The sequence below is a fragment of the Thalia democratica genome, chromosome 6 (assembly GCF_965202585.1).
Source record: "Thalia democratica chromosome 6, ktThaDemo2.hap1.1, whole genome shotgun sequence".
In the NCBI taxonomy this organism is placed as follows: Eukaryota; Metazoa; Chordata; class Thaliacea; order Salpida; family Salpidae; genus Thalia; species Thalia democratica.
This window is the reverse complement of record NC_139170.1, coordinates 20,874,039-20,891,151: the sequence shown is the minus strand read 5'-3', so window position 1 is coordinate 20,891,151 and position 17,113 is coordinate 20,874,039. Positions and strand designations below refer to the sequence as shown.

At 26.4% G+C, this 17,113-nt stretch overlaps 1 protein-coding gene across 1 annotated transcript; it reads left to right on the top strand.

The window, feature by feature from the left end:
• Positions 1–5,664: 5,664 nt before the first annotated feature.
• LOC145839606 (synaptobrevin homolog YKT6-like) lies at positions 5,665–15,699 on the top strand. Its single transcript, XM_082947230.1, has 6 exons — positions 5,665–5,785; positions 8,382–8,565; positions 8,648–8,706; positions 13,376–13,487; positions 14,970–15,071; positions 15,199–15,699. The coding sequence occupies exons 1-6, from the start codon at positions 5,682–5,684 to the stop codon at positions 15,235–15,237; spliced, it is 600 nt and encodes a 199-aa protein (XP_082803356.1). The 5' UTR covers positions 5,665–5,681; the 3' UTR covers positions 15,238–15,699.
• The last annotated feature ends 1,414 nt before the right edge of the window (positions 15,700–17,113 follow it).

Here is a 17,113-nt window from a genome sequence, read left to right as displayed (position 1 = left end):
ACTGATTTATCAAATATGCTAATCAGACTGATTTTTAAGTATATCACTTTAATTGAGGTTTGTTTTTTTAAAACAGAAAAGACTTGAACTCTATCAGCTGAAAATCTAAGGTGCTTCTGATTGGCTAATATTTTACATATTTTACACTAGATTTAAATTATATATATTTATTGATTTTCTTTAAATATATTTAGTTATCATCGTTTAGGGACAAGGGTATAGATTAAAAATTCTGGGTAAAAATTCTTAGGCTTAGGGGTTTAGCTTAAAACTAAAAGTCCATTTTCGTTTGAAAACATAAACAATATCAGATGACTTCGTGTAGTAATAAATAACTATAAATTTGATTTTAAACTTAAAACTAATATATTGTTCATTTTAACTAATTGTTTACTTTGGTATTCTGATGATCAAAAGTTCATTTATATATTTCTGTTATTTCAAAACTATAATTTTTATTGTACAATTTTTTTGATCATATTAAAGAATGAAACAAACATAGAAAGAAAATAAATGTGAAAGCTCACAACTAAGGTCAATGGATTGGTGTGGAGAAAGACCTTTTGGTCATGAGTTGCATGCACCATTTGCTTGTAACTAATATTTTGAGCTAACTTTAAAACAATAATGAAAAAGTAAAAACAAAAACTCAAAAAGTAGTTATATATATATGTATATATACATTGAAAAAAAGGCGCTCCACACTGTCTCCTCCCCTAGATTTTGATATTTATGATAATTTACATTTAAACTTATTTTGTTGCCCTCTCTACAAAAGCAATCACAAAAAATGCATGAAATATCTAAAAATTAAATAAAATTAAATATAAAATTAAAATTTAATATAAAATATTTATTTGGTAGTTATGAAGTGCAAGTAACACAAGGGAATGACAAAGTTTTTGCTGTTTAATAGAACTGCAAAAAAGAGTGAATTCAGTGTTAAGGTAAATGGTTTTATGATTGACCAGAGTGAAAATATTAAATACTAAGGTGTGGTATTAGATGACAAGATGAAATAGAAGGCACATTTAAAGTGCCTTAGATCAAAATTATTGAAAAAAAAATATATATAGTAAACACAAAATTTTATTCAAAAACTTTCACAAGTTATCAAATTCAGTGAGTTTTCTGCTGAAAGTTGTGAAAAAACTATAAACCAAAATGTCTATTCTTTCTTATTTTAGTAAAACTTCCAATAAAAACTAGTTTGTTAGGAGTGATATGTATCCATTAAATTGACTTTAAACTTGGTCAAAGTTTTTTGTTTTTCTTTATGTCTGTTTTTTTTTCTAGTTAATTTATTTAATTTTTATTTAAAGAGATAGGTTAACATTATTTTTTGTTTTTCATGCTAGATTTAATTTATGTTTCCTCTTAAACAAAATTTAAACTTTTTTTGAAATTGAAATTTAAAGTTAATGCAATGCATAATTTTTTTAATATATGCAGCACTTATACTATTATATGAAAAATATTATTTTTTTTACTTATCCCAAATTTTAGTTATACGGACATGTTTACAGAATCTTGCCCAATGTGTCCTGATTAATGAATAAGCACTGTACTTTAAAAATGGTGTATTACAGTTTGTTCTATTCCCATATCCAGTGTTGTGTATCTGATTTGGGTGGTCCTGCTAGTAAGTTGTCATTTGAAGCCAATTGTTAGCATGCAAAAAATAAGTATAATTAGTATGTTTGTTGCTTGCCTCCAACAAATTTCTTGTTTGTTTAAAACTGGTATTCTGAAATTTAATGAGGTGTTTAATTTGCAACTTTGTAAGTTTATGCTGAATAATTTATTTAAGGTTAATCACACTTCTTTACTCCAGTAATTATGATTCATACACACAATACTAGACATTTAAAAATTTATAGTTTGTAATTGAAAGACCAATAAAAGGGCTTGGCTTAAACTCTTTCAGGTATTTGGGTCCTAAGTTGTGGTCTAGTGTTCCAATACTTTTAAAAACCTAAAAAAAATTGTAATTTAGATACAGTTTCTAAAAGTTTTTGTTGAGCCAGTATACTAAATAAGTCTAAAATGCTTTAATGTGTAAATTGTGTTACATGCAGATTAATTTATTGTTTTTAGTTGGTATTTGTCACCTGTTTTATTTAATAGTGTCAGTTTTGTGTGTGTTTATTCTATTTTATAGTTAATTAGTTTTGGTCTGTTTGTAAGGAAAAATAACTTGAATGGGTATGCATGATTGTTTATTTGCTGTTTTCTGGTTTGTTATATTTTGTTTGTTAGCTGTACATATATATTTATTATGAATAACTTTTTTTTTCTTACTTTATACTTTATTTTGTTCTGCCTATACAAGTTTCAGATATTTTGATTTATTTAAATATTTTTTTGATTTTTTTTTACTGAATAACATTACAGTAAAATAGTTGTTTATTAATTAAAGGTTAATGTATTCATTATAATACTAGTTAATGTGTTTTTTCAACAACTGATTATGATTCACTCTGATGAAAGTAATCACATGGTAGGGTTGTTGATGTGATTTTTTTTGTTTTAGCGCTGTGAACACTTGCTTTGGGATTTGAGCTTTATGATTTTCCCACACTTTTTGGTTGTTAGTGTTGGGATTTTTGCCTTGTGAGTGTTTTCCAAATGGCATGTCACCAAGGTTTTTTTATTGTTAAAAAAAATAAGTTTAAGTTCATTTCAATTTTGGATATTTTTAAGTTAGATATTAATGGTACAGGTAAATTTCTCATATTGTAACACTCACTTTTCCCTACAAAAGGTATATGGTTGCAAGGGGTATAGTTTGAGATTGATGTTGTTTTATCATTAAAAAAAGTTAGTTTGCCAAGTTATTTATTTAAGAAAAAGTGTCAAACCAAGGTCTTTTTTCTTTATTAAAATTAATGATCTATTTAATTAGTGTTTTTGGTTTTGTACTTATTGTTACTTTTGTTATAAGTGTGTCCAAAAAATATATTTTTATTTTAAATGATTGTTTTCAATTTTTTTTTTCTTAAAGCAAAGTTTTTATTTTCATTCTTATCACAACAAGTTATTATGCATAAGTAAGTTAATTTTTGTTAACTTTTCTTTTAATAATTTAATTTTATGTACGTTTTTAATTATGTTAGTTTTGCAGTTTGTTGTTTTTGTTAACAACTGAACTTAAATTTAATTTTAGATCTGAGCAGTATCAATAGAACTCATAATTACTATAACACATATAATTTTTTAGCTATTGAGTAAGTTAAAATATATGAGCTTTACAAAGGCAACAAAATATGGTTTATTGATTGATAAAGACAACTCTAAACCTAAAGAAACTGAAGTCTTAATAAGCCAATAAATTTGATACAAATGTTTGTATGTACATTAGCTCTTTAAATTTATTAAAATAGAACAAAGTTTTTAAGTCACAAAACAAGAAAACTAATATTGAGTGCATAAGATAAACGCAGGATTTTTTTTTGAAATCTTGAAAAACCTGGACTTAAATAAAACTAGGAAAATACCCTATGAAAACCTTAATATAATGCTTATAAAACTTGGAAACCTGGATTTTTAAACAACTTTGCAGGTAAATAATGAACTTAAGAATAGATAAGAAAAGAAATACACAAAAAATTGTTTATCATTTTAAATTTATTTTTTTATAAAACACATTTCAAGTAGCTTCGTACCTTTTCAATTATTTGAATACATCTTTAGACTCACATTTAATTTTCTACTAAAACTAAACAAGGAAACTTGTACTTTTTAAAAACTTGAAAAAATTAAAACCTAGAAGAAATTTCAAAAAAAAACTAGTGGACACCCTGTTGAAAACTTTAAGGCCCTAGGGAGGTAAATAACTTCAGCTTGATCTTAATTTGTATAGTTTAAGCTAAGCCAGTGGTTTTCACAGTAATTGTAGTCTCTGCAAACTTAACTGAAAAAAAAACTTTTACCCCAAACACAAAACTTCTTTTTATGCTTTTAATATCAAACTACAGAATATCTAGTGTAAGTTTTCAATTTGCTTTAAAACTTACTTGAGACTTATTATTTTAATGCTTCTTACAGGGTTGCCATATACTCCAAAGTACTCAGAATATTTTGAAATTTTAGAAACCTCAGGATAATTCAGGATGTTTTAGATTTTTTATAAAAATCTCAGGATAATTTTTTTTCTTGATCTAAAATGAGATTTAGTTGATTCAGTTTAAATATTATGTTATTTTTTTAACCAATTTTGTTCAAGATTTTTTATTGCTTATTTAAGATTTTTTTAGCCTTGTGGCTAGTACTTCACTATTCTTAGAAATAACATTGTAGTTGTTGTTTTGAATCTGAAATTAATGTTTACCATGATTTTAGTTTATATCAAACTGTTTAGTAAAAATTAAACATTTAAGTAAATAAATATGCATTCAAGGTAGTGCATTATGTTGTAAGATTAAAGTAAGTCAATAAATTTTCAAAAAAAAGTTCACTACCATGGTTATATAAAATTATTCACAAATTTTGCTTTTTAATCTCAATAGTTTTCAACTTTAAATGTTGAGTGTTTAAAATTAGTATTTCTCATCAGTTTAGCAAACATCTAATGCAGAAGCATACACAGACAACCTTCTTTTTAATTATAAAGAAGTTAAATGAACATAAGGTAGAGGTAGTTTGTACAAGAGACAAATTTTTTCATTAGGATTTGGATAACTCAATATGACTCAAGGCAGTTTAAGGTCACTAAAAGCAGTTTTTGGTCACTTAGAACAGTTTTTTTGACTCAAAGAGTGGCAACCCTGTTCTCACCACAAATACTGGAATATCTAGTGTAAGTTTCAGATTGAACTTTGTTCACCCCTACATGAGTTTCTTACCTTCTAAACTTTTCATACGCCCAAAAATTGAATTATCTCTAGTGATAGGCTTTAATTTACTGATTATATATTGCCAGCATGTTTGCCAGCAATTCATAAAATTTTTATGCTTTTTTACAATGTTTAAGAACTTTAAGGGTATATTCAGGGTTTTCCAACCAAAGTAAACTCAGGAGATATTATTTAAAAAAATCTACACAAAACTAAAGGATAAAATTGAAAAAATTATAAAAACTATAGAGTTTATTATTTATTTCTGCCTAGAAAAAGACCTAAAATTATTTTATTAGTTTGACAGCTTTTTGCTGTTTTTTAGTTAAGTTAGTTAAGTTGTTGTCTGTTTTAATGAATAATGTTATAATAAATTGTTGTTTTTAGGAAGGTTTTGAAGTTGAACGGAAAATAAGATTTTTTAATTTTAAGCATAATAGAAAGATGCTATAAGAAATTGTTTTTGAGCTGAAAGGTTTTTAATAACTGAAATTTGGTTGTTTTATAACAGACTAAAATAAATTTTTCGAATAAAAATATATGTAACTTAAGTTTTAGAAAATAGGTTTAGAATGTATAAGTAATATGATAACAAACAAAAAAGTTTACTATTCACACTAATAACACTTTGCTGTTTAATTATTTTCTAGACTGTATTAAATTAAAGCTCTTTAATGCTCTAAAAACTTAGTTTAAAGTAGATGGTTAGATATTATTCATTTTAGGTTGGATATTTAAGGTTTAATTTAGTTTTCTATCCTTTCAAATAGTTCATCATTCATGTAATTACATATCATTATATTTAATTCTGTTTTTACTTTGTAGGTTAGTTTGAATTTGCTTAAAATGGTCAAACTTTTGGGAATTGCAATTTTCTATAAAGATGGTACTGTGACACCTTTAAAGTCAGCATCTGATTTGCAATCTTTTAATTTTTTTTACCGAAAAAAGTAAGTTTTAAATTATAATTTTGTTACTATTCAATGAATCAAGATTAGCTTACCATGACAAATTTTAGCTGGTTTACTGTTCAATATTTATTTATAGCAAGTTTTTATTATTAAATGATTTAAGAGCATAGGAGAGGTAAATCACCCTTTTCACAATTTAGTCTTATTTTATTTAGTTTTAACTAGGCTACAAGATGCTTTTTTTTACATATTTTAAAAACTCAACATATTTTTTGAGATATAGCCGGTCAAAGTCGGAGACTACAATAGGTTTCATACTGGGGGCGCAAACTAAAACGGCAAATAACTAGAAATCACTAAAAATCTAGAAATAACTAGAAATATCCTCCTACAATTTTCGAGATAACTACCTCAAAATGTCAGGAAATGTTCCTTGCAATATTTAGATAATTCTGTTGGAACAAAAATAAAAATAAAATAAAAAGTTTTTTTTCAACCTTTTATAAAATTTTGATTTTTAATTTTTTAAAAGTTGTATTCCGACATAATTTTCTAAATAATGCAAGGAACATTTCCTGAAATTTGAGGTAGTTATCTCAAAAAACATAGGAGATAAATTTTTAGTGAAATAGTATTTTTTTTGCCGTTTAAGTTTGCGCCTCCAATATAGAACCTATTGTAGTCTCGACTTTGACCTGCTATATCTCAAAAGTTATTTGAGCTTTCAAAATCTGTAAAAAGCATCTTGTAGCTTAATTAAAACTCTATAAAATAAGATCAATTTGTGAAAAAAGTGATTTACCCCCAATATGCCCTTAAACAAATACTCTTACTAAATTACAATTTTGTTTTATAAATTGAGAAGATGTATTATGTTACAAACTAAAAATAGAACCAAACTAACTATGCATTTATTCAAGTTGATTTTTTACCTCAAAGACTTTCTTGTGCTCACTTATATATATTATATGCACACTGGTCCAAAGAGATAAAAGGATTTATAAAAAAGAGAGGTTAGGTTTTTGTTAAGATAATTGAAAACTGAAAATGCTAAAAAATTTATTTAGGCTTTAAAAAAACTCAGATTAACTCAGGCTCACTTTTTTTGAAAAACTCAGACTGACATTTTGACTGTAGTTTGAACATTATTTATAAAACCCAGACTTTTTTTTTAAGAATTTAGATATTTTATATTTATTTATTTAAGTTGTTATTAAGTTATTATTTTTATAATTGAGTTACATAAGTTTTTACTGTAAATATTTTCATCTTTTTGGCTAGTACTATTTTAAAAAGTTTTTATAAACTCAGGCTAGTTTTAAGTCACCTAGGTTTACTTTTTTGCTTCAAGGACTGGCAACTGTGTCATTAGTTATAAAACTTCAAATTTTGAATAGAGTTTAAAAGTCTATTTAGTTAACAAACCATTTTTTAACTTCATTTATTTTTAGTACTTTTTATAAAATAAGTAGGTAGTAATAATAAATAAACAGAAGTGTTTTAGATATAAAAGTGATAGCATATAATCTTACTTTGTAAATGATTTCTCAACATGAAATAGTAATTAAATTGTTTTGGAAGATGTTGTAGCATGCTTTAGCTTATAATAAATTTTAAGTTAGTAAATTGTTATTTATTAAGAAACTTTACTAATTTAAATTTTAGAAACTTCATTATTTTTGCTCTTTATACTTATACTATTACTAGTACTTTATTTGCGTTATCAAAAAAAACATTAAATATATAAAGCCTTGACAAAATCATAAATAAAAACAATTTGAATAAATAGAATAATTAAATTTAAATTTTAAGAAAGTACTTTTTGGTATAGTTTTTTTTTAATATCTTCTGTTTTATAATTTTTTAATAATATGTCTATGAAGCTGTGAAATAAAAAATAAAAACTTAGCTCTAAAACTCAACATGAAAGTAGATACTTACCAGGTTTTTAATTTTTTAGAAAAAGTAAATATGACAAAGTTTTTCATTGTAAATAAGTTCCGCCATACTTTTCAAAGTACTTGCTTAGTCTGAAAATTAAATGATATTTGCTTAGTTCGGTATACTAACAATTCCCACCTGCACACAATTCCCACTAAATTGTTTTTTAAATTTTCCATCTATATGTGTTTTATTATAATTTAAATTATAATACTTAAATTTGTTTTAAGTTTATTTTTTATTATCACTGTTACCCCTAACCCTTACCCTTGGTCGGTAAGCGGTTCTAGGATCTGATTGGGTTGGAATTGTGCGTAGTTGGAAAATGATTGTGGGTTTGAACTGAGGGGTTCTGATTTTTGTTTGTTGAATGACAAAAAAATTATGATCAAAAGGTTTAGTCTAGGGACCTGATGTACAAAATAAACCTTTTAATTATTGAGTCATATAACACAGATACAGTTTAATGTCTTATCCAGGACACAAACACTCACACTACTTTAAGTTTTAATTGTTTGAAAAAAAACTGAACCTATGATACTTCTTATTTTGACTGTTATGCTGGATACATTTGTTATATATTATATGTTAAAATATTAATACATTTATCAATTTTTCTACTTTTATTTTATGTTGAGTATACCATTAATTATTGGATGCTGTAGTTTTTACATTATTATATTATGTTTTTTAGTATTGGAGAATTCTTAACGTTTGCTACAAAAGTTGCTGTAGAAAGAACACAACCTGGTCAACGTCAGTCTGTAAAACAAGAGGAACAAGTTTGTCATGTTTATGTCAGAGGAGATGGATTAGCAGGTGTGATTACGTCTGATAAGGAGTACCCATCTAGAGTAGCTTTTACAGTTCTAAGCAAAGTATGTTTTTTTATTTGTAGTAAGTACTTTATAGTAAGTAAATATATATTTTTTCCTTCTTAGTTAAAAAAACACTTTTTAGGTTCTTGAAGACTTTGGGTCAAAAGTACCAAAAGAAAAATGGCAAAACTCTTCCATGACGTAAGTGTTCAATTTTGAGAAGCTAATTTTGTTTTGAATTTTTGAGCTAGCTTAGATGCGTTTTTAAATATGGGGTAATTTAAGTAAACTTTAGTTCTAGTCCTGCACTTGCATCAAATAGAATATATCTACATAAAAATATAAACATGTTGTATTCCTCACACACAATTAACGCCATAGGGGGGTTAACCATGTTTTTTACAAGTTGATCCTATTTTAAAGAGTTTTTTCTAAGCTTCAAGATACTTTTTGTTGTTTTTAAAAAATCAAATTATTTCTTAAGATTCGACCAGTTAAAGTTGGGCCGCATAATAGGTTTCCTATGGGAAGGGAAAACTAAAACAGCAAAAAAAGACTATTTCGTTTAAAATCTATCTCCTCTTACATTTTTCAAGCAATTTTCTTTAAACTTTCTCAGTCTAATCTTTATACAATAACAAAAAAACGTTACTCTGAAATTAAAAATAAATTGTAAGAATATATTTTTTTTTGAAAAAATAACACTTTTTTTTTTATTTTTTGCAATAAAATTTTTATTTTTTTAAATTACTAAAATTCTAAAGAAACGTTTTTTTCCTTTTATAATAAGGAACGTTTCCTGAAAATTTGAAGAAGATTGCTTGAAAAATGAAGGAGAAGATAGATTTTTAGTGAATTTTAATATTTCCGAGAAAATTGACCCCAAAAAATTTGCGGTCTATACGTTTATATAGGCAAATTTTCACAAAAAATTAAATATCTCAAAAGTTAAATGATATTTTTGAATTCTATAAAAACTGGCTTGTAGTTTGTACTTAAAGCTTTCATATAAAGGCCAAAGTTAATTTTTGTAAAAAAAAATGTTGGACACCCCTTATGGCCTTAATACATATACATTAGTATTATACTTATAATTGCTTGGTCTACTGTTAACTTAATTTTGATCGAAACAAATAAAAGAATAAATCTGTTCAGAGAAAAAAGTAGTAGGTTATAGTTTCTAGAATCTATGACTGTATTTCAGTAAAATTTTAGCAGTGTTTATAACTCAATGTTGTAAAAAAATGTTTTTGTATTAGTTTAGACCAGGGTTTCCCAAACTCAATTACGAAATCGCCCCTTTTCAGAAGTTTGAAAAAAATTTTCCCCTATGATTTTAGTAGTTTTCCTCTTGAGTACGCACTTTTGAGCCAAAAATATGTGTTTGAAATGTAATTTAGACTGGTACTTCTTAGGCACGCACTTTTGGGCTGTGTTCAAAGTAATTTACAGGGCTTGAGAAAATAGTTTGCAGTTATTTTATTATAAGCCTGGTAAAGTGTTTTAAAATGCTTAATTATTAGAAAGCCTTATGTATTCTGTAATCTAATTCTGTTGAAATATGAATTGTTTTGAAATTAATGAACCCTTTAGGTTAGTAACTTTTTTCGTCAACATGTCATATTTACTAAAAAATCCTTTATCGTGTGGACTAAAAAAAAAATGTACTTGCGGGCTGCATTGTTTAAAAAACTAACATATAAGAAATTAAAAAAACTCTAGCAAAATTGTAATAAAATGATCTAGTATTATTGTGATCTAGGAAGTGCTATTGTGAACTGAAAACCAAATTGAAAGCATATTTCAAAATATTAAGAATCAAAAAATTAAATTTTATTTGTTTTGCACAGGTATTTTTCAAGTTACTTAGCGGGCCGAAATTTGACTGGATTTTGACCGTACATTACCTATCTGAAATCTTAACTGAAACCTGACATTATAATAATCTCTGTTATAATGAATTTCGGACATTTAGTAGTTAATGCTAAGTAACTTATTTAAGCCGCACAATATACTTAAATTATTGTGATTATCAAATACTTATAGTATTAACTAATTTGCATATACACTATCTGGAAACGGGTCAAAATTGCACAAAGACAAAATTGCACAAGGTTATTTAATTGCACGAGAGTACTAAATTGCACGAGTACACAAAATTGCCTGAACATACTTTTGCACGTGATAAATTTGCACAAGGGCGCAAAATTGCACGAGGGAATAAAATTGCAGGAAGACAATTTTGCACCAAGGGTCAATTTTGCATGACAGTAAAAAAAAACAGAAAAAAAAAGCTACCAACCAAGGGTTAGGGTTTAGGGGTAACAGTGATAAAAAAAAAATACTGACCGAGGGTAAGGGTTAGGGGTAACAGTAACAAAAAAAAAGAAAAAGAATTCAACTCCTGCAAAAGTGCCCCTTTGTGCAAAAATATCTTCGTGCAATTTTGTCCCCTCGTGCAAATTTGACAGCTACCAACACTACATATACTTAAAATATTTGATTATCATGTGAGTACATAATAATCAAAAGTTACTTTTTTTAATTTAGTAGTGCAAGCTCAAAAAGAAAATATTGATTTCAAAACGTAACTTACAAAATATACCTTAGTTAAGGGCATAGGGGGGTAATCACTTTTTTGGTTTTTGATCTTATTTTATATAGTTTTTACTAAGCTACAAGATGCTTTTTACAGATTTAAAAATTTCAAAATAATTTTTGAGATATAGCCGGTCAAAGTCGGAGCCAACAATAGAATCCTTACGGGAGGCGCAAACTAAAACGGCAAATAACTAGAAGTTACTAAAAATCTATCTCTCCTACTTTTTTTGAGATAACTACCTCAAACTCTCAGGAAATGTTCCTTGATATATTTAGAAAATTCTGTTGCAAGAATTTTCTAAATATATCAAGGAACATTTCCTGAGAGTTTGAGGAAGTTATCTCAAAAAACGTAAGAGAAGATAGATTTTTAGTGAAAAAGTCTATTTTTGCTGTTTTAGTTTGCGCCTCCCATTAGGAACCTATTGTTGCCTCCGACTTTGTGCGGCTATATCTCAAAAACTATTATGAAATTTTTAAATCTGTAAAAAGCATTTTGTAGCTAAGTAAAAACTATATAAAATAAGATCAAAAACCAAAAAGGGTGTTTATCCCCCCCTCCCCCTATGCCCTTAATAACAACAACTTTTTTATGCTATTGAAAAATTGACTCTAATATAATTTTATTTTTTAGTCTAACTAAATGACTTTTCAAAAAACAATTGGAAGTATCATGATGTGATAGTTTATAATAATATGATAGATTTTTACAAACAATTTATGATCCCAAATGGCATATATGTCAGGTTATGAAATGGTGAGAGGGATTCCATTTATCTATGACCTATGTAGTTGTTAAATGAGAAAAGATATGAAAAAAAAATATGTAATTTACTTGAAAATAGTAGTTCTAAGGACCGGTACCGCTCAATTTCGGAAACCCTGGTTTAGACCTTTAAAAGGCTGTTTAGTGCGTTATAATTAGTTACAGCTCTTATTTAGTATATTTTGATTAAATAAATAATTAAGACAATACTTTTTTTTTGTATTTTTTAAAAGATTTCAGCTTATTTTTAGCTACATAGTTTATACTCTTAAAATAAAACAATTATATTGAAATGTTTAAACCGTAGATATGCATGTTTATAAAAGATAATTAGTTTTCGAATCTTATAGCTTCTAATATTTAGCTCTTATTCTTAGAGTTCTGATATTCTCATATATTACTAAATTAGTTACTTAACTTTTACCTTAATTTAACAATTTAATTTGAATAGAAATTTTTTGTTTTTTTTCTCAATAGTTTAACTAGTTGCTTAAGGGCATAGGGGGGGGGGTTAGCACCCTTTTTTGGTTTTTGGTCTTATTTATATAGTTTTTACTAAGGTACAAAATTATTTTTACATATTTAAAAAATTCAAATTTTTTTTTGACATATAGGCGGTCAAAGTCAGAGGCAACAATAGGATTTTTATGGGAGGAGCAAACTAAAACGGCAAATAACTAGAAATCACTAAAAATCTATCTCCTCCTACGTTTTTTGAGATAACTACCTCAAATTTTCAGGAACTGTTCCTTGCAATATTTAAAAAATTCTGTCGGAACAGAATTTAAAAAAATTAAAAAATAAAAATGTTTTTTTTGTTTATTTTTATATTAAATATTTATTTTTTAATTTTTCAAAAATTCCTCCCGACAGAATATTTTAAATATATCAAGGAACATTTCCTAAAAATTTGAGGTAATTATCTCAAAAACGTTGGAGAAAATAGATTTTTAGTGAAAAGTCTATTTTTGCTGTTTTAGTTTGCGCCTCCCATTAGGAACCTATTGTTGCCTCCGACTTTGACCGGCTATATCTCAAATATTATTTTGATTTTTTTAATTCTGTAAAAAGCATTTTGTAGCTTAGTAAAAACTATATAAAATAAGATCAAAAACCAAAAAGGGTGTTTATCCCTCCCCCCCCCCCCCCCTATGCCCTTAATTTATCACCCAACTTCCTCGACTTTCAAGTTTATTTTTTTAGAAATTTTTAGTAAGTTTAAGCACTGACCGGCTCTTTAAACAAAATTTAGTTTACCAAATAAATATTTTAAGTATAAAAAGTATAAGATAAGTATATCAACAAATTTTGGCATGTTTGTTTTAGCTTTTAATTTCCACTAATAAATAAAAATAGCAAATATGCCATTATTAACAAAAAAAAGTTGTATTTGAACTGAGTAAGATATTTTTTTAGTGTTTAAAATTAAGATAATATTGTTTGTTTTTTCCTGACTTGGTATTATTCTAGTTTTTACATATTACTATACAGTATTTTATACAGAACTATTAATTATGATGAACTAGAAGGAGTGTTGCAAAAATATCAAGACCCAAAGGAAGCTGATGCAATGAGTAAAGTTCAATCAGAGTTAGATGACACAAAAATAATTTTGGTATGATCTGTTAGGTGTAGTTTTTAAAAATAGTTTGCAAAAACTTATTATCTGTAAATTTCTTTTTAAATTCGTGTTGAAAATAAGTTTTCAAGTGAATTGTGCAAAAATGCTATGCTGCTTAATTTTTTGTATCAACTACTATTATTTTGTAATTGAAGTATTAAAAAATTAATCTTATAAAAAAAATAACACGTGTTAACTATAAAACAGCTTTAAAAAAATTAAAACTCAGTAGAGTTACAGGAAAATAAATATGACTGTTAACTGTTATTGGAAATGATATGAAATTTAACAAGTAGGTTAAAAGAATAACTGTTGATATAGTCTAAAAATATTTATTACGTATAAGAAATTTAACTAAAATACTTTTTTAAGTTGTTCATAATACTTGAATAAGTCTTGAAGCACAGCTATAAAAAAAAAAGAGACATTAAACATTCAAATTTGCCTCGGTCTTTAAAAAATATTTTAGTTCTTTGGTACCACTTTTTTTTATTTTAAAGCTTCAATAAATTGAAATATTATTAGGCATAAATTAATTTTTTGAAATAAATATTGCATATTGATAGTTGCTAGAATAGTAAAAGTTTTAAAGTTAAAAAATATATTTATTACAAAATCAGGCAGTTAATCAGTCTCGTTGCTGAACGGATTATTAAACTCCAATTCTTATTCAAATACAATTTTCAATTACAATTCAATTTGAATAGAAATCAAAGTTTGATAATTTGTTCAGCGGTTAATTTGATTGACTGCCTAAATTTAGAATAAATATATGATTGATATATTTATCTTTAGTTTGAATTGATTCCTGTTTTTAAATCTGCTTCAACCATACATCTACAGTTTAAATGTTGCTACAAAAAGTAAGTTTTATAAAACACAATTTTACAGTTGCACTGTAGTAAATCCGTAGTGTTACAAAGGATAGGGGAAACGTTTTAACAGTCTAGATCAGGATTTCCCAATTTGTTTTTTCTATAACACACCCTTCGAAGAAATTGATAAGAAATCTCTTCCTCCGATATTTTTCAAATATCTACTGTGTACTCTATTTTTACATTTAACTGTAAAATGGTGTATACAAATAAGAACTGCATAACACCACTGCTAAAACTCTTAGAAAACAAAACTTTACAGCAAGGGTTTTCCAAACTCATTTTCATAAACGCTTCTTTTTCAGAAAATAAAAATGAACTCCCCACACATTACAGACCCAAGAGCATCTAATGTAACTTTCTAATCCCCCGTAAATTGCACCTAAGATCTTTTTTCTCTCTTTAATACAAACCCCAGAATATCTAGAAAATCCAGAAATTTCTCACAACAAGTATCTAAGTACCTACGTATGGCGTTGAACCTTTTTTTAATGCGAAAACACGTGACTTGTTAGTATAGTTTAAGTTTTTAAGATAAGTTTAGTTCGTCAATGTTGAATTAAGCTCCGCTAATTAAAATAAAAACTGAATATAATTTTAGCATGAAACGATGGAGTCTTTGATGCAACGTGGTGAAAAAATAGACGATCTTGTTGCTAAATCAGATCAACTTTCAGACCAATCTAAAATGTTTTATAAACAAGTAAGTCAATCGTTGTTGTATTTACTTAAATGTTAAATTAATTAAATATAAGCTGTGTCTTTTTAATAAACTGTTACCAAATTATGTCATATTATAACATAAGTCTTCAATCACGTATTATTTCTAGGCTAAGAAAATGAACTCGTGGTGCTGCACAATTCAATAAAACAAACTTGGTGTTTTTCGTGTCTAATTGTGTATGTTTGTTTTTAACAATTGATTTTTAAGCTTACAACTTTTTTAATGTTCCCAGCAATAATGATAACATCTTTTGTATTTATAGAGCCATGTGTTTAAAGATTTATTTTTCTTCAATAACTTATTTCCATTTTTTAATGATGAAATTTAAAGATAATAGTTTAAAAAAAAAGTTTTTGATGTTTGACCATTACTTATATATATTGCCAAATTTTATCACTTTCTTATATTAATAATTTCTGAATATAGGCAAATCTACAACAGTATTTTTAGTTAAAAACAATTAAAGAAAAAATAGTTGCATACAATTTAAATATTACGTTTCTCTTTCTTAATTACAAGTATTTTACTCAAATAGGGTTACTGCAAAACTTCTATGACATTAGTGGTAGTTTTGTTTTTTCATGATCAGAATTTTAAGTAATAAACTTTAAATTTGAAAAATATAGTTATGTTAAGTAGTAAACGCAAGTCTTAAGAAGCTAAATTAATGAAAAAATGTTTAAGCTTGAATAAAGTTATTTAATATAAGATTGTATAAATTTTAGTTATATAGTTAAGTTTTATATTAATATATAGTAACTGATGTACATTAATACTTAAAAAAATAGTTTCTGAACAAAAAAGTAAATAATTTTAAAACTTAATAAATATCGAAATAGTATTAATTAAGTAATACTTTTACTATTTGTACAACATAAGCTAGAAATTTTTGATAGATGATAATTTAGTAATAAATTAACCATGTTTTTGTGTTTTTAAGAGAAACTTGTTTTATTAAGTTTTAGATCTGGGGATAAATTTCGATTAAACTTAAAGAGATAACCATTCCAAGTATTTTTATTAGAACTTTTAGGTACGGGTTAAACAATTTTTTGCTTAATGTTTCAGTATGAAAGTTTCTCATATTTTTGTAATAATTTTTTCAATGACTTAATTATATGATTTATATGAAATAGAAATTATATTTTTGCTCTTTCATTGCAAGTTCATATGAAGTTCATACAAAAGTGAAAAAAATGCAGAACAGAGAGCATATACGTATTTATATGTCTTATTTTCTCTGCTCAATAAATTTTATATATGAAGAGCATAAATGGTAGTCAACAGCATGAAATGTGCTTTTCAGCATAAATACCATTTTGCAACTTATCACCCATCTCTTCATTAGTTAAATAGTACAGAGCTGTATAAATGTTGCTTATTTAAATTATTGGTCGGCAGAAATTTAATGCTCGAAGGCCAAATTTTGAAAATAACATTATTCTCGGGCTGCAGCTGTTTGTTAAATAAAAAAAAAATCTTAAATTGTGCACAATAATAGTTTTTAGGAAGTTATTTTACGGTTTAATGTTTATAGGAAAAAGAAGTACAAGTGTGTAAAATGTTGTACATTTTTATTGTCCTACTTTTTATTATGAAGTTATAACGAACCTTTCATTACATTTACTGTTTCGTTTTATTAAATCATATCAAAAGAGTTGAAGTTAAAGAATTCAAATGTTTTATGTGATGTCACAATTAGTATCGAGCATAGAAAATGAGAAAAAGAAACGTGAAGTAAATTTGAGACAAAGAGTTTAAAACTTGGCTCGCAGACGCGAGTCGGATTATTGAGGGGGGAGACGCGGAGAGAACGCACACAACGACGTCTTGACAATAGGATTGCGAAGCGTATGAAGAACAATCGAGAAGGGCTTTCTTGTTTTTGATTGTGGATAGAGAACTTTTTTTTCTATCCATGTCAACAAAATGTTTAGTAGTTAATATATGTGCCTCCTGGGCTCTCTTTAGAAGTCATTGGTAGCACTTATAGTATAATTTCTTTTATTTCACAATGTGTT

What these genes read in the sequence shown, in the direction of transcription:
- LOC145839606 (XM_082947230.1), top strand. Translation starts at nt 5,682, where the DNA reads ATGGTCAAACTTTTGGGAATTGCAATTTTCTATAAAGATGGTACTGTG. An exon ending in AATTTTTTTTACCGAAAAAA is followed by an intron (nt 5,786 to 8,381) that starts GTAAGTTTTAAA and finishes TATGTTTTTTAG; the next exon opens with TATTGGAGAATTCTTAACGT. An exon ending in CTTTTACAGTTCTAAGCAAA is followed by an intron (nt 8,566 to 8,647) that starts GTATGTTTTTTT and finishes AACACTTTTTAG; the next exon opens with GTTCTTGAAGACTTTGGGTC.